General features: G+C 38.2%; 1 protein-coding gene across 5 annotated transcripts in view; it reads left to right on the forward strand.

Annotated features, from left to right (window-relative positions):
- Positions 1-18,251, forward strand: part of SGK3 (serum/glucocorticoid regulated kinase family member 3) — a 165,348-nt gene extending 147,097 nt beyond the window's left edge. For all 5 annotated transcript variants that reach the window (XM_064267772.1, XM_064267775.1, XM_064267773.1 and 2 more), the window contains 4 exons: positions 4,963-5,058; positions 7,842-7,997; positions 11,516-11,605; positions 15,960-18,251. In XM_064267772.1, coding sequence (XP_064123842.1) covers positions 4,963-5,058; positions 7,842-7,997; positions 11,516-11,605; positions 15,960-16,130 — 513 coding nt within the window. In that variant the 3' untranslated portion in view covers positions 16,131-18,251. The remainder of the gene's footprint in view (positions 1-4,962; positions 5,059-7,841; positions 7,998-11,515; positions 11,606-15,959) is intronic.
- The last annotated feature ends 7,851 nt before the right edge of the window (positions 18,252-26,102 follow it).

A 26,102-nucleotide genomic window follows, 5' to 3' on the forward strand; every position in this document is an offset into this window, starting at 1 on the left:
GAGATAGGAGGGTAGAGAGGGTTAGAAACTGGCAAAATTGTCACGAAAGGAGAGACTGGAAGGGCTGACTCATTAGGGGGAGAGTAAGTGGGAGTATGGAATAAGGTGTATATAAGCTTATATGTGACTGACTTGATTTGTAAACTTTCACTTAAAGCTCAATAAAAATTATTAAAAAAAAAAAAAGAATGGGAGAGGATATTTGTAAAAAAAAAAAAAAAAGATGAAAGGGAAGCTAGCAGAGGAGGGGACCTCATACCACCAAGAAAGGAGTGCCGGGAGCAGAGAACGTCCTTTGGACCCAAGGTCCCTGCGCAAAGACTCTCCTAGTCTGCGGGGGGAGATTGATGAGAAGGCCAACAGAGATAGAAATCCTTCCCCTGGAGCTGACACACTGAATGCGCACTTTTAGCCTACTTTACTATGAGGAAATAAACTCTTTGTTAAAGCCAAAAAAAAAAAAAAGAAGATGGAAGGAATACACAGAGTAACTATACCAAAAAGAATGTTCAACCATTTCAGGTGGTACCATATGAGCAGGTACCAATGGTACTGAAGGCGTTGGTGAAAAACAAGGCTCCAGGAATTGACGGAACACCAACTGAGATGTTTCAACAAACAAATGCAGTGCTAGAAGTACTCACTCATCTATGCCAAGAAATTTGGAAGACAGCTACCTTGCCAACTGACTGGAAGAGATCTGTATTTATGTCTATTTACAAGAAAGGTGATCCCACCAAATGCAGAAGTTATCGAACAATATTGTTTATACCACACACAAGTAAAATTTTGCTGAAAATCATTCAAAAGCGGCTCCAGCAGTGTATGTACAGGGAACTGCCAGAAATTCAAGCCGGATTCAGAAGAGGATGCGGAACCAGGGGTGTCATTGCTGATGTCAGATGGGTCCTGGCTGAAAGCAAAGGACACCAGAAAGCTGTTTATCTGTGTTTTATTGACTGTGCAAAGGCATTCAACTGTGTAGATTATAAAAAATCATGGACAACATTGCAAAGAATGGGAATTCCAGAAGACTTAAGTGTGCTCCTGAGGAACCTGTACATAGATCAAGAGGCAGTTGTTCAAGCAGAACAAGGGGATACCGAGTGGTTTAAAGTCAGGAAAAGTGTGCACCAGGGTTGTATCCTTTCACCATATCTATTCAGTCTGTACATTGAGCAAATAACCTGAGAAGCTGGACTATATGAAAAAGAATGGGGCATCAGGATTGGAGGAAGACTTATTAAAAACCTGCATCATGCACATGACACAACCTTGCTTGCTGAAAGTGAAGAGGACTTGAAGCACTTAAACTGATGATCAAAGACCACAGCCTTCAGTATGGATTACACCTCAACGTAAAGAAAACAAAAATCCTCACAACTGGACCAATAATAAATGGAGAAAAGATTGAAGTCATCAAGGATTTTATTTTACTTGGATGCACAATAAATACCCACGGAAGCAGCAGTCAAGAAATCAAAAGATACGTTGCACTGGGCACATCTGCAACAGACCTCTTTAAAGTGTTGAAAAGCAAAGATGTCACCTTGAAGACTAAGGTACGCCTAACTGAAGCCATGGTGTTTTCATTTGCCACCTATGCATGTGAAAGCTGGATGATGAATAAAGAAGACCAAAGAAGAATTGACGTCTTTGAATTGTGGTGCTGATGAAGAATATTGAATATACCACGGACTGCCAAAAGAACGAACACATCTGTCTTGGACGAAGTACAACCAGAATGTTCCTTAGAAGCAAGGATGGCAAGGCTATGTCTCACATACTTTGGACATGTTGTCAGGAGGGATCAGTCCCTGGAGAAAGACATGCTTGGTAAAGTAGAGGGTCAGTGAAAAAGAGGAAGACCCTCAATAAGATGGATTGGCACAGTGACTGCAAGAATGGGCTTAAGCATACCAACAATTGTGAGGATGGCATAGGACCAGGCAGTGTTTCATTCTCTTGTACATAGGGTCGCTATGAGTCAGAACCGACTTGATGGCACCTAACAACAACAATAACAATAAAAAAAAACCCGTTGCCATCAAATCGATTCCAACTCATAGCAACCCTATGGGACACGGCACCTCGTGGATTTGAACTGCCGACCTTTTGGTTAGCAGCCGTACCACTTAACCACTATGCCACTAGGGTTTTCACAACGACAACAGGTGATATCTATATTGGTTACTATTATATTTCCCTGTTTTTCTATGTGGTTGAACCATTTCATAATAAAATCAGCATTTCTTCAACAAAAGAAAATAAAGCAAAAAACGTGAAAAAGAATCATGTATCAGAAGTTATTAGCTGGAGCGTCCCATTTCCTAATCATACCAGCTAGCAGAAATGTGTCTATTTGTGAAAACAAGATAATCCTTGCAATTTATGTAAAAGCCTTGTTATCTTTTCTGACTTCACACACACATAAACACAAAAACTTAGTTTATCTTAAGCTGTCCTGATTTAATCTATTTCTAATGACCTTAGGTGCCAGGTAATATTTCATCTTTATTGCGGAGCACTTGCAGGTGCAGTGTTGACAGAGTATGATGACCCTGGTACCATTACAAAATGTTCTGATCAAAGATTCTGTAGAAGAATCCTGATTAAAGGTGGAAGGTGGGAGGAGAGGTGTAGAACAGAATTTCAGTTCTCATGGAATCCATACTTTTCGGAGCCGTGGAGGCTGAATGAGCCCCCAGAACTATTACCCTGAGATAGTCTTTAAACCTTAAACCAAAAGTATCCCCTGAAATCTTAAAACCAGACAGTAGTTTAGCTTAACTAATAAAGACTGTCTGCTTTGAACTTTGTGCTCTTTTACAATCTATCTGTATGGGATCAAACTGACAACAGTAACTCGAAAGATTAGATAGGAAGCATGGGGCAGTGAGTTTATGCTAATGGGGGAGGGACAGCTCACAAAAGGATGGTGAGAATGGTTGCACAACTAGGAGAATGTAGCCAGTGTCACTGAATTGTACACATAGAAACTGTTGATGTATTTTCTGCTGTGTACAGTCATTCTGCATAACGGCTATTGAGGCAGCATCTGACTGCATGTATGTCTGTGATCCCATAAGGTTATAATCGAGTTTTGAAATCCTGACTGGAGGACAGTATGTAGCGGGCGTAACTGGATGTAGTGAACACAACAGCTTCGCACACACAATATGCATATCTCATGTCTCTTGTTTACAAAGCTGTTGTGCTGCCAAATGTATAATGGGTACAGTATATATATAACTTACAATACATACATCTTGATATAATAAATGCCTATTTTTTTATGTTACTGGCTTATGTATGTACTGCACTGTACTTTCTATCATTATTTTAATGTGAACTTTCCCTACTTGCAAATAGAAAGTTCAGTGTGTAACAGTGTATGCTTTGACTCATAGGCAGCAGCATCCAATAACATGTATCATGCGTTTCTTGAGTGTTGTAGCGTTGTTTCTTTTAAAAATATTACCATGAAGTACGTCATGGCTCCCCAGTGCAACAAAACCAGCGCTAGTGATCACAGCAGCAAGAGGCAAAGAAAAAGTATCAATTTGGAAATAAAACAAAAGGTTATTAAATAACATGAAGGTAGAAAATCAGTGAATGCTGTTGCTTGCGATTTAGGCATGTTCGCACAACGTCCAAATCACATAACATCCTATTTCACAGAATGTTTTGTGGACATTAAGCAGCACATGACTGTATTCTCAACAACAACAAAAATAAAATTATTTAAAAAAAATGATAAAATGGCTCACGTATGACTTCTGATCAAGATCAGAAACTTGATAAAAGCATCTATAAACCAAACCAAACCCCTTGCCATCAAGTCAATTCCGACTCATAGTGACCCTATAGGACAGAGTAGAACTGCCCCATAGGGTTTCCAAGGAGTGGCTGGTGGATTCGAACTCCTGACCTTTTGGTTAGCAGCCAAGCTCTTAACCACTGCGCCACTAGGGCTGTAAAAGTATCTACAAGTGATGATTATTTGCTTTGTAATGTACTGTTTTTTTCCTTTCTCTCTATAATCTAACCCAAGCTTTCATATGTATTTGTAGTCATTCTATTTTGGTTTATGTATAAAGACATGTTTTTTGTGAAGATACATGGATTTCATAGTTAACAAAATGTTTCTTAAGTCCTATAGATTTTAGAAAGAAAACACAGGTTATTTTGTTGCCTAAATTTAAATGTGAGCAGGAAATTGTTAAACTTCTAAAAATTTATTTGGCCATTTCTTTGGATCATATTAAAAAAAAAAAACTTAAGAGGAAATGTTTTTCTTACATATACTTGGTGTGAAAAGAGGAAATAGGTATTCTGGAATCTACAGTTCAAATTCACCATCTTATATGTGTGAAATTGTGATGTGTTTAAAATTTTTTCAAACTAAAATGTTAATAACCATCTTACACTTACACTTCAGGAAACTTAGACTTTCCTAAATAACATATTTAGAGAACTACTGTTGTAATTTTCAAATAAGAAAAATTAATTTCATTTTTCCTTGAAAAGGAAAAAAAGGATTATATTTGACACAATAAGAACTCTTTCTTCAAGGAAAAAATGTGATGAATAATATCTAGAGGAACTTCTGAAATTAATCTTATAAAAGACTTTCCCCCAAAAATACGTATTTTACGACCCACTTAGTATGAAAGATCCTACACTGTTGTCCTCTTCCGTTTGTGTTAACTGCATCCCAATTTCTGGAGGAGGTGCTAGAATATGTGTATTTTGAAAAAGTGCCCCAGTCGATTCTCAAGAGTACCCCCACCTAAGAACCACTGGGACAGAATGAGGACATCCTCCCAGCCTACTGAAAATCGAGATAACAGGTTTTTAGTGTGATACTAAAACCTAAAATTTGTTAAATTTCTGAATTGTTCCTAATTTTAATTGTCTGAGTTGTTTATTGAAATATTCTAATATTTAATCTTTGTATAGTACCTTGCACCCGAAGTAATCAGAAAACAGCCCTATGACAATACCGTGGATTGGTGGTGCCTTGGTGCTGTTCTGTATGAAATGCTGTACGGATTGGTATGTACTTCTTTTCTTTTGTGACTATGTCAGTATATTGTGATTAATTTGAGGTTTCTCTTTCTGATAATCTTGTGAAAATGCTAACAGAGTAGCAGAGCAGTAACCTGGTTAAATGAATGAAAAAACACTTTAGGGATATGCACAAACAGGATAACTTTTCAATTTGTTACTAGCTTTTTTGAATTGGTGTAACTATTTTTCTGTCATATTAATCACTAACTTCAGACATTCTCATCCCACGGTCATTTTTAGAAATAGACACCTAGTTGTAACATTAAAATTACTTTCCTTCTTTAAACCCAACAATAAACCAAAACCAAACCAAACCCATTGCCACTGAGTCGATTTTGACTCATAGAGACCCTGTAGATAGTTTAGCTTTATTAGTAAAGTATTTCTGCCTTGAGCATTGTGCTCTTTTGAAGAATTATCTTTGCAAGATCAAATTGACAACGGCAACTTGAAAGGTTAGATGAGAAGCTCAGAGGGCAGTTAAGTTTATGTTGAGGTTGGTGAAATAATTTGGAAAAGGATAGCAAGAATGGTTGTACAACTTGAGGAATGTAGTTAGTGTCGCTGGATTGTACATGCAGAAACTGTTGAAATGGTATATCTTTTGCTGTGTATATTTTCATTAAAAAATAAAATAAAATTACTTTTCATTGTGTTTACTCCAAACATCATTCCTGCCTAATTTCAAAAAGGTGAAAGAAAATTTTGTTTTTATCAACATACCCAACCACCCAGTGCCGTCAAGTCGATTCCAACTCATAGCGACCCTATAGGATAGAGTAGAACTGCCCCCATGAAGTTTCCAAGGAGCGCCTGGCAGATTTGAACTGCCGACCCTTTGGTTAGCGCTGTAGCACTTAACCGCTACGCCACGAGGGTTTCCGGCAATATACTGTTTTATTTCAAAAGATAATTTATTTGAGTATTTGCCTTGTAGTTTGTTTTTATAGGATTTAATTAATACATTGATTCTCAGCTTTTTCACCACTGGGGATTCTACATTCCCCTTCTCATAAACACCATGTCCTGAAGATTGCACGGGAAAAAAGTGAAGCTTACTATGTAATTAATTTCCTCAATTTGTATTAAAAACCCATAAAGCCAGCGAGATCTTATGGTTAACATGAGTTAGTTTTCCTGCATTGAATTAATGTTCCAACCAAAACCAAACAGTTTAGGTAGTTTACATATCCTTATAGGAAGTAAATGTTTGCTTTTCTTTAGACATTTTGAAATATTTGGAATAGCTTCTAGACTCTCTTCATTATTCCTTAGTTGTCCAGCAACATCATGCTGGGAACCACGCAGTAATACCCTATGCTGCCACTGCTAGGGAAACCTTGGTGGTGTAGTGGTTAAGTGCTATGGCTGCTAACCAAAGGGTTGGCAGTTCGAATCCGCCAGGCGCTCCTTGGAAACTCTATGGGGCAGTTCTACTCTGTCCTGTAGGGTCGCTATGAGGCGGAATCGACTCGACGGCACTGGGTTTGGTTTTTTGGTTTGGCCACTGCTGGTGCTAATGCTAAATACTGCTGTTAGCTGAGACCTGAGCTCGGTTTTTGTGTTGTTGTTTTTGCTGAAAACTGCAGCTCTCAGTGAAATTCTGCACATGATGTACATTTTAGAGCATTTGTTGCATGTTGCTAATTTTGAATGGTAGATACCAATGAAAGCCAACAGTATCTTTGTCCTTGACTAGGATCCCCTTGTTGAAAGATCCAGTTTTATGGTTATGGTTAGAACATTTGATAACCACTTTTCTCCAAGTGTGCAGTGTTTACCTTCTTGATATTTCAATATCCTTTGAATTTCTTTATAGAGAACTTTGAAAATATAAAATATTAACGTCGTATATAAAATCCAGTTGATTCAAAAGGGAACGTTTGAATGAGACTTAATTTTTATTAACTATTTAAAAATAAAGTTAGATTAAAAAAAACTAAAGTTTTTTTTTCCCCCTATAAAAAAGAAAAAGTGACAAGCCTATAAGTTCCCTTTACTTTAAAACTAAAGGATGTAACTGGCTGATTCACATGTTGATGTTGTGTCCCCAGTACAGAGTACACCCATAATGTTGTCATTGTCACAAGTACTTAGGAAGGACTGCTATCTTCAGGTCTCCATCTCACTTTCTTTTAATTAGTGTATTTCAAAATCTGCAAGAAATTGCTTAGTGTTGGTGTGCGTTGAATCTCTATTTCCAATAATTTTATCACCATGCCCATGAGGAGGTTGGTTATTGTTTCTTCTAAAGCAGATACTATTACAAGTCTCATACAATTTAACACTTGCCCCTAAGGTGCTGATGAACAAATGAACTGGCCCTAATTCATCCAGTGAACATGTATTAAACTCTGCAGTGTGCTGGGCCTTGGAATCTCAGGGCACCAGGAGACCACACTACAAATGTGCATGTGCCCAAAAGGCCTTGGGCGTCTGCAGCTGTCCAGACTGCCACCTGCAAGTGGAGACCAAACCTAGAAACCCATTGTTGTCAAGTTGATTCCAACTCATAGTGACTCTGTAGGACAGAGTAGAACTGCCTCATAGGGTTTACAAGGCTGTAAATCTTTCCAGAAGCAGACTGCCACAACTTTCTCCTGTGGAGCAGCTGGTGGATTCAAACCACCAACCTTTTAGTTCACGGTCAAGCACTTTAACCTCTGTGCCACCAGGGCTTCTAGATGAAGGCCAGACCCTACTATTTTAACCCCAATTTTGTTATAGTTCAGTTACCACTTAATTTATTTTGATTTTTTTTTTTTTAGCCTCCTTTTTATTGCCGAGATGTTGCAGAAATGTATGACAACATTCTTCACAAGCCCCTAAATTTGAGGCCCGGAGTGAGCCTTACAGCCTGGTCCATTCTAGAAGAACTCCTTGAGAAAGACAGGCAAAATCGACTCGGTGCCAAAGAAGACTTTGTATGTAACATCTTTGCCAGTACTGACTTGATTTAAGCTTATTTAAGATTGGGAGGTAAATCCTTACTTGTGTGATGACTAGAACTATTAAAGAATAGCACCGTGAAAAAGAAGCATACATGTCTCAACAGTTGTCAACAATGTTTATATGGAACTGAACAGTGTTTTAAGCACTTTTCACATGTATTTTTTCAAAACACAATCATTTGTTTGATTTTTGTTTTTAACAATTTCCTCTTCCATCCCTTCTTTCTAAAAAATGTTGTGTTGGCATACATTTTTTATAACTATCTAAATTTTTAAATCATTTTATTTAACAAGAATTTATTAGGTGCTTTCTGCTGCATGAGGCAATACCTTTTGCTTTGAACTAGCGTTAAATCACTTTGTTCTGAGAATTTGGTGACACCTTGAGATTATAATGGAATCTGCAGGTTTGTTTATTTTAATTCAGGGTAATTAAATTGCTAGTATAGTTACCAGTGGTACGTTAGTGTGTCTGTAAACTCACAGACGATTGAGGAACATGAACTTTTAATTTTCTTTCTCAGGAATTCTTGGAGGCTGTTCATCAATCTTGAACTTGATCTGTGGCTAACAAACTTTTCTAATAATGTGTCCCACCCACAGCCGCTGCCCCACCCGCAGCTCAGCGGGTAGCTCTACCAGTATTTTCCTGTTGAGCTCCGATTCTGTAGTCCACTGTTTCAGTCGCTCTTACCCCCATGCTCCTTGGATCTTTTGTTAAATTCACTGGCAAAAATTGCAACCCTGGGTGAATCCACTGTCTCTCACCTCCTGGACTGCTGAACAATGTGAAGGAAAGTTACACAACTGGGCATGGTGAAGCCACTATAAAATCGTAGTCACCAAGCTCTTCTGCGTTTCCCTACTGCCTGATAATACTCCTATGTTTCTCTGTTCAGCTGATTCTCCTACTATCTGTAATAACCCCAAGTCAAGTCAACCCCGACTCATAGCAACCCTATGGGGCATCTCTACTCTGCCCCATAGGGTTTCAAAGCAGCGCCTGGTGACTTCCAACGGCGGACATCTTGGTACCTCTTAACCACTACACCACCAGGGTTTCCACCCTCTGTAATAGCTAGTTCAAACCTTCTCTCCAAACTTTCTGATTCCTTTTCTTCTTCCTCACTTTTAGCAGATGCCTCCTATTTTATAAGGAAAATGGAACCTTTAGAGGGGAACTAACTCAGCTTCTTGCTACCATCTTTGCAGACCTACATGCGTCTACACCTAATATTTCCTTCTGTTATAGTGGAAAAGGTCAGTTTCTCCCTCTGCACTAGACCCCGACCCCTTGCAAAGAGCCCTGTGAATGCTTTTTTCTGAACGGACAACTGCTCCCTTTTGTTCTGGTTCCTTCCAATCAATAATTAAATGTCATGACGTCTCCATTATCTTAGAGCAAACCAAAACCCCTCAGCCCTACTGTCCTGCAAGCTGCTACTCTGCTTCTCCCCTCCACAGCCAAACTCGTTGAAGGTTTTCTGTACTCGCTGTCCCTTTCCAGTCGCTTCTCATTTCTCAGTCTACCACAGGATAGCCACTAGAACTGCTGGATGCTTCTGTTCCGTAGCTGGAGCTCTCAGCAGCATTTAAACTTGCAGTTCTCGCCTGTCCCCTAGGGTTCAGCAAGAGCACACACCCATCTCACACTTCCCTGTCTGTATTTCTGAGGCCTCCTCCATAGCCTTCTTTGTAGACTCTTCTTCAACCTGACCATTAAATTTTGCAGTTTCTTGGGGCTGTCCTAAGACCCTCTTTTCTTCTGCTTTGTTCTCTTCCTGGACAGGAATTTGTCCCATGACTTTAGCTACATGTATATCGTTATCTCACACATTTATATCTTCCATCCAGACCTCTCTTCTGAACTCTTGTTTTTATTGTGCTCTAGACTTTTTTTTTTCTAGACTTACATAACATCTGTCCGTTCAGCACTACCACTTGGATTTCTTGGGAGTAACTCAAACTCAGCATGTTTTAAAAAATTCTCCCTGCGTTCCCTTTCTAACTAAATGACATCACTGTCTATCTGTTCAGGTCAGAAATCTGAGTATCGTTCTTGATTCCTCTCTCTTCCTTACTTCCATATTCAGCCAACACTCAGGTTCTGTTGCATCTGCCTACTAAATCTTTCCCACATCCGGACACATCTCTTTAGCCCCACTGTTACTACTGTTTTCCTAGCCACTGGCATGTTTTGTGTGACTACAGTGGTAGATATTTTTTCCTTTGTCTGGACTCTCCAATCCATTTCCTCATTACAGTCAGGATGTCTTAAAAAATAATAATAATACTATTGTGACATTCCCGTACCAAAAACTCCTTGATGGCTTCCCATAACCCTAGAATAAAATCTAAAATTGTTAAAGTAGTCCATGTTATATGGCCCCTGTCCACCACTTCAGCTTCACCTGTGTGAGAGTCCTCGTCCTTCCCTGTGCTGCCTCCATACTGGACTCTCATTTTCTTGACCAAACTAACATCTTTGCCACCTCAGAACCTTTATATTCTGCCTGGAACATTGTCCCCTCATTCTTTTGCCTGGCTGATTCTTACTCACCCTTCAGATCTCTGATCAGACGTCACTTTCTCTAAGAAGTGCTTTTTAACCCACCAAACTAGGTTAGATCCTACTTTTACACTCCCATGGCACTTTGCAGGAAAAAAAAGCTGGAAGCAATACCTGTGCCAACTTTCAATAATGGCAACTAGAGTGAAATACTTTTTTTTTTAATAATTTTTATTGTGCTTTAAGTGAAATTTGCAAATCAAGTCAGTCTCTCACATAAAAACTTATATACACCTTGCTAAAAAAAAAAAAAAAAAAACACCTTGCTACGTACTCCCAATTACTCTCCACCTAATGAGACAGCCCGCTCTCTCCCTCCACTCTCTCTTTTCATGTCCATTTCACCAGCTTCTAACCCCCTCTACCCTGTCATCTCCCCTCCAGGCAGGAGATGCCAACATAGTCTCAAGTGTCCACCTGATCCAAGAAGCTTAGAGTGAAATACTTTCTTGGTAGTAGAACTTACCACCTTGGTTTTAGCTCTGTCCCACGGTATAAAACTCTCTTGTCCTGACTTCTTCTTTCCCTCACCTATTCAGGTAATAATGGTAATTCTTTGCACATATGTGGTGCCTTTTATAGCACTTTATTTTCATATTTTCTTTATATTCTCTTCATAGCACTTTTTGAATTTTCTGCTGTTCCTTAGAACAGTCTTGTGAAGTATCCATGGCAGAAATGTTAACTGCATTTTACCTACGAGGAAGCTGTGGCTGGGAGTAGGATAACTTAGGTTAAAGTAGATAGTTCTAAGTAACTGCCTTTCACATCTGGCCTGTCAGTCTTTCCACACACTGTTTTACCACATGAATAGCATAAGCATGTATCAAAAAGAATAACTGAGGAGCAAAATGGTAGTGTTTTGACATCTTAAAATTTCTTCAGAATTAGTGAAAACAAAAATATTTCTTTAATATTCCAGCTTGAAATTCAGAATCATCCTTTTTTTGAATCACTCAGCTGGGCTGACCTCGTACAAAAGAAGATTCCACCACCATTTAATCCTAACGTGGTATGTATATATCCAAATCTTTGTTTCCAAAATAGTGTAAGGTAAAACTGTAGCTCACTGTAATTGTAGCAGTAGACCTCAAAATCTAAACTTAGATGCTGCTACCTCAGAACTGAAGCCGCTCCTGAAGTCCACCCTTCAGCCGAAGATTAGGCTGGCCCATAAAACAAACAATAACGTATGTGAGGAACGTCCTTTTTTTTTTAAATTTTTATTGTGCTAGGAATGTACTTCTTAGTTCAATCAAGTATATGGACCAAATGGGCAACCCCTACCCAAAAGCGAAGGCAAAAGGGACAGGAAAACTGGTTGAATGGACACGGGGAACCCAGGGTGAAAAGGGAAAGGGGGAGAGTGCTGATGCGTTGTGGGGATTGCAACCAGTGTCACAAAATAATTTGTATATAAGTTTTTGAATGAGAAACTAATTTGCACTGTAAACTTTCACCTAAACCACAGTAAAATTAAAAAAAAAAACCTAACCTCAATGCGATAGTCAGTACCTAAATATTTGTGAAATATGTCACTCGGGGTGATTTATTGCTTTTCACAGAGGGCCAGTAGTATTATATTAGGTTGATAAAAATCTTCCAGCACAGTAATTGTGAAGTATTTTTGTTGGAGCATGTTTAAGAAAAGGATGAGCTCATTAGGTTAAAAATAAAAGATGTAAATTAAAGCAACTGCATTTCATTTTTATACCTGCTAAAACATTTTAAGTGACACTGATGCACATTTTTTTCTACACTGACATAAAACCAAATACAGGCAAACATTTTTAATGGTAATGTAAATTGTTACAACCTTTTTGGAAAACAGTAAGACCGTATACCATAAAAATGTTCATGTTAGCTTGATAATCTACTGGTGGGGATATTTCCGAAGGCTACATCACCAAAGATGTGCTTTACAATATTAACAATGTTGGAGTTTTTTGGAAAAAACATGTAACAGGGAAATTATTAATAATCATCAGTGGGCCGGTAATGTTAGTGACTATTGATAGCTTCCTGTGTACCAGGCATTGTGATATACACTTTTGTGTGCACATAATACATAATTTACTCTTCAAATAAGCTACGAAGTTACTACTGTTACTATTGTTATTACTATATGTGTTTTATAAATGAGGAAATGGAAACTAGAGATGTTATATAGCTGGATAAAAAGCAGCAGAGCCAGGATTGAAATCTATTTCTGACTCCAGCATCGGTATTCTTTCTGTTAAGCAACATTGCCTTTTCTGGTTACATAAATGATAATAAATATTAAAATGAGCAGAACATCTTTATAAAGTTAAATGAAAACTTGGTAATTACGATTTTATAAGTTATGATTGTAACTGTAAAAATACGGATGAGGACTGAACAGAATATCAACCAAGAATGATTTGGTGTGGCAGGATCATAGGTGAGTTATCTTCTCTTTTATTTCAAGATTTGCTATTGCTGTGAAACTTAGGGAGTACTTTTTAACGTTAGAGCAGGGTCATGATGGCACCGCGGTAGAGTGAGTATTATTTAGTCTACTTGGACTTTGTTAAAGTCTAGTTTCTGTGCATAGCTCATAGCTGGTATTAGAAAAAAAAAAAATAGGTGCGATATTGTACACTTTTAGACAACACAGCATTTGTAAACTTATTTCAGGTAGTTCATCCAGAAGTGACTTTCGGAAATGACTGTTAGGGACAGTTTCTATCCCTAATTTCTGGGGTATAGTAGGAACCCAGGACACTTAAGAATGATTTACTTTTTTCTTTATGTTGAGAGTCACTGCATTTAGGTATCCTCAAAGAAATGTATCATCAGGCACACGAAGGAGTAAGGGACTCTTTCTAAGCAGCTTTAAAAATGGAAACATTGACTTCAGTCAGATATCTCCAGGTATCTACGTCTAATTCTGTGTCTAATTGGAAGTTGTTAACTTCTCAAGTCTTTACTTTGTTTTTTTCTGACTTGGATTGTGAGGTTTAATTTAGGTAATGCTCGTAAGGTGTCTGAGTGAGTGGCACATACTAGGCGTTCAATAAATATTAGTTCCCTTCTGCCTTTCCTTCTGTTTGGGAATTTGTCAGTTAAATATATATAGGCACTTAGGTAGAAAATACAAAGAAAAATGCCTTCAAGAAGACTACAGTTGATTGAAGAGGCAGAATATTTAAAGAGAGAAGAAAAGTTAAATAACTGTGTGGTTAGCATGTATTAGGTATCCAGGTATGTGGATTGAATTGAAATATGTAATGTGAGGCAACAAAACAGATGTCTTATAATAATTTATGGCTATATCTATAGAGGAAAAAAGGAGCTGACAGAAATTCTTTGATGCTTACTCTTCCTGTCAACAAACTGAATTCATTTTCAGTCTGGTTGGTGTCTTAAATTTTAAATAAGGTTACCCCATTTTTGCAAATAACACGCCCACACATACAACACGCCTGGGAAAATAATGTGCAGGGGGTTGCACAGTTGGCAAAAACGCATAACGCATAACGTGGGAGTTATTTGCGTAAAAATAGTGTAGCTACTCTCTCAGTACCAGCCATGAAGTCATTTGCAAAATGCTTATAAAGGCAAATATGATAACGTTTGCTTTCGTTTATTGAGTGCCTTCTAAGTGTCAGATTCTGGGAATTTTATGTATTAACTCATCAGATCCTCACAGCAGAGTTAAGAAGTAGGCAGCAGTATTTGTATTTTCCAGAAGAGACAAGTTCACAGTTAGGGTAATTTACATAAAGAATTACAGCTAGCAGATTTCACAGCAAGAATTCAAACTTTAGTGTTGTAGTCTAGAGCCTGTGTGTGTGTGTGTGTGTGTGTGTGTGTGTGTGTAATTTCTAGCATTCTTTCTTATCTTTGGGGGATTTCCTCACATGGAAGGCTCTAGCATTCTGTGTTTCCCTGGTCTCTGCTCAGACAGGAGCCCTATCAGGCTATTTACATCCTTGGCTTATTTTACCTGTTCTAAATCTCCATCTGTTCACCTAGGTTAGACTTGATGGCTTGTACATTTTAAGGATTCCCGTCCTGTTAGAAGTAGCCCTGTGGCACAATGCTTAAGCACTCAGCTGCTAATCGAAAGGATGGTGGTTCAAAGCCAGCCACCCAGCAGCTCCACAGGAGATAGACCTGGCAGTTAGCTTCCATAAAGATGACAGCCAAGAAGCCCCATGAGGAAGTTCTACTTTGTCACATGGAGTTGCTATGCGTTGAAATCTATTGAAAGGCACTTAACAACAACAACGACAACTTTCCCTTAGAACCAAGATAGCCTAGGGTTTCAGGGATGGGCTTTAAGAATGAATCATCTGAGTTTGTATCCCAATTTTATTTGTAAATGTATCCGAAGGGAAGTGTCTGTTAGCCTTCGTCAGATAAAGGGAGATTAACACTTACTCACTGTCTTAGAACCTGGTGGAACAGTGGTTAAATCCTTGGCTGCTAACCAAAAGGTCAGCAGTTGGAACCCATCAGCTGCTCCTCGGGAGAAAGATGTGGCAATCTGATTCTGTGAAGATTTACAGCCTTGTAAACACTATGGGGCAGTTCTGTCCTGTCCTATAGGGTTGCTGTGAGTCAGAATCAACTTGATGGCATTGGGTTTGGTTTGGGGTTTTGGGTCTTAGAATGTGGATCCCTGGTGGTGCACTGGTTAAGAGCTCGGCTGCTAACCAAAAGGTCAGCAGCTTGAATCCACCAGCGGCTCCTTGGAAACCCTATGTGGCAGTTCTGCTCTGTCGTATAAGATCACTATGAGTTGGAATTGACTCGACAACAACGGGGTCTTAGAACCTAAGCAGCCTACATGCTTCGTTTCCTGTGTGCCTTGTCCCACTTAGGCCCTCGCCACATGCTTCATGATGTTGTCTGTAGCACAATGAGAGTCATGTCCCACAGTTTTATTTATAACCCCTTTGTTTCATCATCACAAGACTTCACCCACCCAGAATTGAGGAGCAAAATGGTGGCTCAAATGCAAAATGCTAACCTTATAACCTACCTGATCCCTTTCTCTGAACTTGCAGGTGGTGATGGGTGCAGGAGAAGAGGATCATTACAGTGCTTGGGGTTGAATTAGCATAGATTACCCCTCTTTGATGCTGGCCTTCTTCACCCCACCTCCCTCCCCTCACCCTGCAATAAGACCCTTCACTGTTAGAAGTACAGGCCATCTCACCTAAATAGTGAAAATCAAGAAAGGAAAAGCAGAAGAGTTGTTTCAAAGAAAAGATGAAGTAGGAAGACATCTGAACTTGCCAGGAATAAATATACAAATTCATAATATAATTTTATTGAAGGACTAAATTCATGAAAGAAAAGCTAAGGTGAATAATGGTATGCTTTTGATGTTTCAGGCCGGACCAGATGACATCCGGAACTTCGATGCAGCATTTACAGAAGAAACAGTTCCATATTCTGTGTGTGTGTCTTCTGACTATTCCATAGTGAATGCCAGTGTGCTGGAGGCGGATGATGCATTCCTTGGCTTCTCTTACGCACCTCCTTCAGAAGACTTATTTTTGTGAACAGTTTGCCATTCAGAAAACATCGAGCAAATATAAACCTACGGAAGGGACTGAAATTCCTATTTGTGTGAATATATAAAAATTATGTCTAACCAGTGCCTCATTTTTACAGTAATGTTGAAAACTATGAAAAATGTATTTTCTGCTGTATGCAAGAAAATAGGGCATTTCAGAGAGCTAAGTTTTGAATTAAAATTTGTATTCTTGTTTATTAAGCTTATTTTTAAACAGAAACTTTAAAAGCTATTATTCTTAGCATTAACCTATTTTTAAAGAAAACTCTTTTGCTATTGACTGTTTTTTCCCTCTAAGTTTACATTGACACCTACCCAAACTAGACTGTTTCTCAAGAATCTATTTCAGTTCAGTTAATATATATTAATGTCTTTGTAACTCTACTCTGACTTTCGCTTTTAAGTCAGAACTATGCAATTGGTACAGGATGGTTTAAGACGAAACCATATCTTTCAGCATTAAATCACTGTTTGAAATAATCAAGTCACGGTAGGGTTAAAATGTGTAAAAGCTTAATTAACATATTGGCTACTAGTTAAACTTTGAATAACCGGTCATTATACAGATTGTTTAAGAATTAACAAAAAGAGATCCTTTGCTTTTGAAATACCAATTCAAATTTGCGAATTATTTTTTTCTTTTGGAGGAAAAGGAGAAGTTTAATAGTTAGAAATTTTAAGTGTTCCCAAAGATCTGAAAAGTACTAAGTACAGCTGGATATTTTTTAGGTGGTGCCAAAAATGAATGTTTCTGTGTCATGTATTTATATTGCAGATATATTCTATTTATTTTCACATTGTTAGTTTTTGGTCTTGTGAATGTTTAATACACTGTTAAGTAGGTCTAGATCTTGGCATTTGCTTTTGCAAACAATTCTTTCAGAACTGTCTTCCTAATTAGTTAATAAGTGAAAAAAATTAGAGCTCTTTAGAATAATTACCTAATTGGGAATCAAAAAGTAGAGTATCAAATTCTGGGTCAATATAAATATGTACAGTTTTTCACTATGATATAACAAAAGTTAAAAATAATTCAAGCAGGTGCATATTTAGAATCTTATGTCTGTTAGAAAAAGTACAAGAAGCTGACCTTAAATCATTACATAGTCAGGAAGGATGTTGATGTTGTGGGAGAAGAACCACCATGTCTTCCAATGTTTTGAGAAACCTCAGATGCAAGGCCTTCTAGCCACGTGTCTTTGCATTCGTGTTGTTGGAGCGATCATGATGTCCCTGGGGGTTGCATCTCTCTCTCAGTTTGCAGTAGCTGAACCAAGAAAGAAGGCATATGAAGGTTTTGCAGAAATTGTGAGTCCAGGGAAGATTTTGAGGAGATGAGGGAAGCTGATATCTTTCAGAGTGTGAAATGATTTTGGAATGTAAAGAATTTCTTTGGACCGAGTTTCTTAAAAGTTGTCACTGACCTATGTTCCTGAACTATGAATCATGACCCTGTGGGCTAAGGAATAGTTTCTCTTGGAAAATAAATAATTAACAAACAAAAAAAATTACGTAGCAGCTAACTCACGCACTTGTAAAAGAGAATAATTATAAAGAAAAAAATTTTTAAAGGCTGAACTTGGAATTCTGTTTCTTCGTTTGGTGTGGTTTTTCAAGTCATTTGGAAACATCACTGTGAAAGGGTTTAGTGATCCAGTTTCGATGCCCCAAGGATAAGCATTTCTTCAGGTATTTGTCTTGAGAAAGAAATCACAAGAGTATTTCACATCAATCCCATTTGGCTTAAAAATGTTCTGCAGAATCAGAGGGGGGATGCTTTTGTTAATACTATTTACATCCACTACACTGAATCTTCCTTCAGAGGGAAGACTTTAATTTTTACACTGTAAATATTTGGTTCATTTGGCATTACAGTAAATAAGTTGTGTAACTTCTGCTTTTATACAAAGTTCCTTGCTTATTATAGAGCAAAATAAAAGCTAGCTTCTTGTATGATTTTCTTTTTTTCTCAGCCACTCCTTAATTAAACTGCCAGAAATGGAAGTGCAATATTGTATATTTTTAAGAACAAATTTTAAATAGGATTTTGATGTTTCTCGGATCTCAAGAAATCTATATAGATAATAAAAGATTAATGATCAACTAATTCCTGTCATTATTTGAAATTAATATAAGTAATGTTGACAGCAATCATTGCAAAAATAAATTACGTGTGTGATGGAGAAAAATGTAAAATTTTAACAGAAAATATGTGGACACCTGTAAGTTACGAGATTATCATATGTTGGTATTTTTAACGTTAGGGAACAAAATCTCTTCCAGATTTTATGTTTATGTCTTCTCTCAGAGCATGCCAGTCTTTTAGAAATAGTCATGCGTTGCTTTTAATGTCCAAGATATGTTCTGTGAAATAGGACATTATGGAATTTGGACGTTGTGCAAATACCATATTATATACTTAGCAAAGATATATGGGAAAACTTTTTTTTTTTTTTGGCTTCCAAATTGATACTTCCCCTTTGCCTCTCGCTGCTGCTAATCACTAGCACTGGTTTTGCTGCCTTTCAGAGCAATGATGCACTTCAGGGTAATATTTTCGAAAGAAACAGATAATGTTACAACACTCAAGAAGCAGGGGATACACAGGATTGGATGCTGCTGCCTGGGGAGTGGAAGCGTAACACTGTTATATTGTAAACTTTTTATTTGTAAGTAGAAAAAGTTCACATTAAAATAAGGATATAAAGTTCAGTACATACATAAGCCAATAACAGGTGTTTATTATGACTATCAATACCTGTGTTATAGGTTTCATATGTACTGTTCCATTATATCCCTGGCGGCACAGTTGCTTTGTATATAACAGACGTGAGACATGTGTGTTGCATGCGGGAAGCTGTTACATTTACTATGTCCACTACTTCGTGTTCTCCGATCGGGACCTTATGAGACTTGCCCAAACAGATGTTATGCAGTACATGACTGTATTTTTGCCTTTTGAATACTTGAGCCATTTCGTGATGATTATTAAAATAAATTCAACATTGTAAATGATTCGGTAACATTCTTGTTTCCTATAGCTCTTATTTTCTTGCATACAGTAGAGCGTAGTGCTTTCCAACCGTTGCTACATCGAAGCTAACACAGAAAATTAAAAACTTTGGCACACCTAGGGGAGATGTTAAATGGCATAGACACAGCAGCAGGTGCAGTGCATTAATATATACAAAACTATATGGGCATACCTTGGAGATATTGCGGGTTTGGTTCCAGACCACCCCAATAAAGCAAATATCACAATAAAGCGAGTAACACAAAATTTTTTGATCTCCCAGTGCATATAAAAGTTCAGTTTACGTTACACGGTAGCCTATTACGTGTGCAATAGCATTATATCTAAAAATATATGTATATATAGAACCTTAATTAAAAAATACTTTGTTGCTAAAAAATGCTAACCATCATCTGAGCCTTCATCGAGTTGTAATCTTTTTGCTGGTGGAGGCTCTTGCCTTGATGTTGATGACTGCTGCTGACTAATCAGGGTGGTGGTTGCTGAAGGTTGGGGTGGCTGTGGCAATTTCTTAAAACAATGAAGTTTGACGCATCAATTCACTCTTCCTGTCACAAAAGATTTGTGATGCTGCCTGATAGCTTTTTACCCACAGTTTTTTTTTTTAGAACTTATTTCAAAATTGGAGTCAATCCTCTCAAACCCTGCGAGTACTTTATCAACTATGTTTATTATGTAACATTCTAAATCCTTTGTTGTCATTTTAATAATGTTCACAGCATTTTCACCAGGAGTACATTCCATCTCAAAAAACCACTTTCTTTGCTCATGCATAAGAAGCAACTCACCCGTTACAGTTTTATCATGAGATTGTAGCAATTCAGTCACATCTTCAGGCTCCACTTCTAGTTCTCTTGCTGCTTCCACAACATCTACAGTTACTTCCTGCACTGAAGTCGTGAACCCCTCAAAATCATCCACGAGGGTTGGAATCAACTTTCCCCAACTCCTGTTAATGTCGATATTTTGACCTCCTCCCATGAATCACAAATCTAGAACGATGAACTTTATAGAAAAATTTTAATTTCCTTTGCCCAGATCCATCAGAGGCATATGCTGTTGTCAGATGCCACCTGGTCAAATCCAACTCATAGTGACACTATGTACAACAGAACAAAACATGGTCCTGCATTAGCCTCGCAATCGTTGCTATGCTTGAGCCCTTAGTTGCAGCCGCTGTGTCAGTCCATCTCATCGAGTATTTTTCACTGACCCTCTACCAAGTATGATGCCCTTCTCCAGGGACTGGTCCCTTCTGATAACGTGTCCAAAGTAAGTGAGACAACATCTTGTTATCCTCGCATCTAATGAGCATTCTGGCTGTACATCTTCCAAGGCAGATGTGTTCCTAATTCTGGCAGTACATGATGTATACGATGATTTGTCGTCAACACCGTAACTCAAAGGCATCAATTCTTTTTCAGTCTTCTTTGTTCATTGCCCGGGTTTCACATGCATATGTGGTGACTGAAAATACCATGGCTTGGGTTAGGTGCACCTTAGTTCTCTAAGTGACATCTTTGCTTTTTAACACTTTCAAGATCTTTTGCAGCAGATTTGCCCAAAGCAGTATGTCATTTGATTTCCTGACTGCTGATTTCATGGGTGCTGATTGTGGATCCAAGTAAAATGAAATCCTTGACAACTTCAATCTCTTCTCTGTTTACCATGATGTTGCTTAGTGGTCCAGTTGTGAGGATTTTTGTTTTCTTTATGTTAAGGTGTAATCCATATTGAAGGCTGTGGTCTCCGATCTTCAACAGTAAGTGCTTCAAGTCCTCTTCACTTTCGGCAAGCAAGGTTGTGTCATTTGCATATCACAGACTGTTTTGAGTCCTCCTCCAATCCTGATGCCGTGTTCTTCTTCATATAGTCCAGCTGCTTGGATTATTTGCTCAGTATACAGATTGAATAAGTATGGTGAAAGGATACAACTCTGATGCACATCTTTCCTGATTTTAAAACACACAGTATCCGCTTGTTCTGTTCAAACAACTGCCTCTTGGTCTATGTACGAGTTCCTCATGATCACAGTTAAGTGTTCTGGAATTCTTATTCTTCACAATGTTACCTATAATCCGTTAGGATCCACACAGTCAAATGCCTTTGTGTAGTCAATAAAACGCAGGTAAATATCTTTTTTGGTATCCTCTGCTTTCAACAAAAATCCATCTGACATCAGTAGTGATATCCCTCATTTCATGTCTTCTTCTGAATCTGTCTTGAATTTCTGGCAGTTCCCTGTCCACATACTGCTGCAACCGCTTTTGAATGATCTTCAGCAAAATTTTACTTTCATGTGATGTTAATGATATTACTCAATAACTTCCGCATTCTGTTGGATCACCTTTCTGGAATGGGCACAAATATGAATCTCTTCCAGTTGGTTGGCTAAGTAACTGTCTTTGAAATTTCTTGGCATAGATGAGTGAGTGCTTCCAGCACTGCATCCATTTGTTGAAACATCTCAATTGATATTCCATCAGTTCCTGGAGCCTTGTTTTTCACCAGTACCTTCAGTGCAGCTTGGAATTCTTCCTTCAATACTATCGGTTCTTGATCATATACTACCTCCAGAAATGGCTGAACATAGACCAGATATTTTTGGTACAGTGACCCTGTGTATTCCTTCCATCTGCTTTTGACGCTTCCTGCATCATTCAATATTTTCTCCATAGAATCGCTCAATATTGCAATTCGAGGCTTGAATTTTTCTTCAGTTCTTTCGGCTTGAGAAATGCGGAGCATGTTCTTCCCTTTTGGTTTTCAAACTCCACGTCTTTGCACATTTCACTATAATACTTAGTCTTCTCAAGACTCCCTTTGAAATATTCTGTTCAGCTCTTTTACTTCATCATTTCTTCCATTTGCTTTAGCTGCTCTGTTTTAAGAGCAAGTTTCAGGGTTCTTTTGACATCCATTTTGGTGTTTTCTTTCTTTCCTGTCTTTTTAATGACCCTTTGCTTTCTTCATGTACAATGTTCTTGATGGCAGCTGTAGTCTTACAAAATGTATTTCTTAAATAAGAAGACTTGAAAGTCAAAATTAATCCTTGATTCAGGGGCTGCAGAATGGATGTTGTGCAGGCATGAAAACAACATTAATCTCCTTGTACAATCTCCATCAGAGTTCTTGGGTGACCAGGTGCATTGTCAATGAGCAGTATATTTTGAAAGGAATCTTTTTCTTGAGCAGTAGGTCTCAAGAGTGAGCTTAAAATATTCAGTAAACCATGTTGTAAAAAGATTTGCTGTCATCCTGGCTTTGCTATTTCATTTATAGAGCACAGGCAGAGTAGATTTAGCATAATTCTTATGGGCCCTAGGATTATCGGAACGGTAAATGAGCATTGGCTTAAACTTAAAGTCACCAGCTGCATTAGCCCCTTACAAGAAAGTCAGCCTGTCCTTTGAAGCTTTGAGACCAGGCATTGACTTCTCTCTAGCTATGAAAGTCCTAGATGGCATCTTCGGCCAATATAAGGCTGTTTTGTCTACATTGAAAATCTGCTGTTTAGTGTAGCCTCCTTCATCAATTATCTTACCTAGTGGGGCAGTTTTACTCTGTCTTATAGGGTCGCCATGAGTCGGAATCGACTCGAAGGCACTGGGTTGGTTTTGGGTAGATCTTCTAAATAACCTGCTGCAGCTTCTATATCAGTGCATGATGCGTCACCTTGCACTTCTATGTTACACAGATGTCATCTTTCCTTAAACCTCATGAACCAACCTCTGCTAGCTTCAGACTTTTCTTCTGCAGCTTCCTCACCTCTCTTAGCTTTCCCAGAATTAAGGAGAGTTATGGCCTCGTTTGGAGCACTGGTGGTATAGTGGTTAAGAGCTTGGCTGGTAGCCAAAAGATCAGCAGTTCGAATCCACCAGCTGCTCCTTGGAAACCCTATAAGGCAGTTCTACTCTGTCCTATAGGGTCGCTGTGAGTTGGACAGAATTGATTCGATAGCAACATGTTTGGTTTGGTTTGGTTTGGTTTGGTTTGGTTTGGTTTGGTTTGGTTTGGTTTGGTTTGGTTTGGTTTGGTTTGGTTTGGTTTGGTTTAGGGTCTTGTTCTGGATTAGTCTTTGGTTTAAGGGAATGTTGTGGATGGTTTGATCTTCTATCCACACCACTAAAACTTTCACCATATCAGCAATAAGGCTGTTTTGCTTCCTTATCATTCATATGTTCACTGGGGTAGCACTTTTAATTCCCTTCAAGAACTTTTCCTTTGCATTCACAACCTGGCTGTTTGGTGCAAGAGGCCTAGCTTTCAGCCTATCTTGTCTTTCAACATGCCTTCCTCACTAAGCTTAATCATTTCTACCTTTTGATTTTGAGTGAGAGACATGCTACTCTTCCTTTCACTTGAACACTTAGAGGCCACTGTAGGGTTATTAATTGGCCTAATTTCAATATTGTCACATCACAGGAAATAGGGAGGCTGAGGAGAGGGAGAGAGAGGGGAGAACGGCCGGTTGGTGGAGCAGTCAGAACACACAAAACATTTATTAATTTCACTATCTTATATGGACACGGTTCATGGTGCCCCAAGACATTACAAGAGTAGCATCAAAAGTCACTGATCACAGATTGCCACAACAGATATAATAATTATGAAAAAGTTTGAAATTTTGCAAGGATTATCAAAACGTGACACAGAGACACAAAGTGAGCACATGCTGTTGGAAAAATGGAGCTTACAGACTTGCTTGATGCAGGGTTGCCACAAACCTTCAGTTTGTAAAAAATACAATAGCTGTTAATTAAAGTGAAGCACAATAAAATGAGGTGTGCTGGTACCAAAATAATTTTTTCATATAAGAAATTTATAAAGGGAGCCAAAAACACTGTTCAGGTATTATTTCAGCAATGGTAAATATTTGAATAGTGATTTAAATATTCTGAATTTTTGTCACTAAAATTTATCACTATAAAAAATTTATTATTACCAACATCATTTAAGCATACCATAACTGGTACAGGGATTATCTACAGAAATATTTTGAGTCCTTCTTTGGAATATTATGTACTACATACTGTATAAAAAGTGGGAGTATGTGTGCAGAAACATTTTTGTTCATACTGGAATAATTTCTTCAATGAAGTGTGTTTAAACTGATAATTTGTCATATATGCAGTTTGGAAGTTAACTGTATTTTTTATGTGAAATTTTCTGCCACTTGCTTTTTTAAAGGCAACTTTCTACTTTTGTGGGTTTTTGCAGATTATTCCATATCCCATGCTTTGTTCAGATGCTCAAAAGGGTTCACTGCTATAAAAAGATTGGGGTTCTTTCTTTGCCACTTTTCTTCCCCTTTATTCACCAATATTAAGATAAATTGCTCTCTAACTTCCCTTGATAGCATTCCAATTTGAGATTTAAATCATTTACTCTATTAGGTGTCTTGGCAATATCGTATAGTCATCCATTTGTAATCCTTAAAACATATCATTTAGTAGTTAAAAGGATCCTGACACAAAGGTATTTCTTATTTCGCTGTTTTATTTTATATTATTCCTACTTTTACAATGTAATTACACCAGAAAGAAAAATCGTTTCTCAAAATATAACTTTTCCTATAATTTATCCAAAGTCAAGATATAGAACAATTTAACACATATTGCACACAGAAAAAGGCCAATAGAGATTTATAACTTGAGAGTTATATTTACAGCAGTGGCTTAGCCCAAGATCCCTACAAATGAAAAAAACTATTTTACATTTTGTGCAGAAAGTGATGGATTGCTATGAGCGTTAGGAAATAGTTTAAAACAGAATTACATCACTCTAGATAACCCTAAGGAGCCCTGATGGTGCAGGGGTTAAGCAACTCAACTGCTAACTGAAGGGCAGGAGAAAGATATGGCAGTCACCTTCCATAAAGATTTATAGCCTTCTGAGTAGCATCTAGGATCTTAAAAGCCCGTGAGCAGCTATCTAAGATACGTCTACTGGTCCGACCCTATCTGGAGCAAGGGAGAATGAAGAAAGCCAAAGACACAAGGGAAAGATTAGTCCAAAGGACTAATGGACTACAACTGCCACAGCCTCCACCAGACTGAGTCCAGCACAACCAGATGGTGCCCGGCTACCACCACCAACTGCTCTGATAGGGATCACAACAGAGGGTCCCAGACAAAGTGGGAGAAAAATGGAGAACAAAATTCCAATTCACAAAAAATAGACCAAACTTACTGGTCTGACAGAGACTGGAGAAACCCCCAGAGTATGACCCCCAGACACTCTTTTATCTCAGTACTGAAGTCACTCCTGAGGTTCACCCTTCAGCCAAAGATTAGCCAGGCCCATAAAACAAACAATAATACACGTAGCTCAACCGTGTATACGAGACTAATATGTACACCAGCCAAGCGTCAAGGACCAGAAGGCAGGAGGGGACAGGAAAGCTGGACGAATGGAAATGGGGAACCCAAGATCGAGAAGGGGAGAGTGTTGACATGTCTCAGGGTTGGCAACCAATGTTACAAAACGATATGTGTATTAATTGTTTAATGAGAAACTAATTTGCTCTGTAAACCTTCACCTAAAGCACACACAAAAAAAAGATGTATAGCCTTGGAAATCCTATAGGGCAGTTCTACTCTGTCTTATAGGGTCGCTATGAGTTAGAATTGATTGGATGGCAATGGGTTTGGTTTTTAGTTTTAGATAACCCTGCTTACTGGAAGAACCAGGCATGTTTGGTGATTTTGAAAATCTTTCACTCAAACGTCACTTGTAAACTTTTATAGTAAATTCTGTCTTATGCTGGAATGTAGCTCATAGGTTCATCAAAGGTTCTAATATATTTTCAGCATTATTAGCTTTATTGGGGAGCAGAGATTTCTAATTCAATTTTAGTTAAATCTTTCTGGGGAACTCTACAATGAGTTGTCAATACTGACTGTATTTTTCAAAAATAATGTG

This window comes from Loxodonta africana, chromosome 14, assembly GCF_030014295.1.
Source record: "Loxodonta africana isolate mLoxAfr1 chromosome 14, mLoxAfr1.hap2, whole genome shotgun sequence".
Classification (NCBI taxonomy): Eukaryota; Metazoa; Chordata; class Mammalia; order Proboscidea; family Elephantidae; genus Loxodonta; species Loxodonta africana.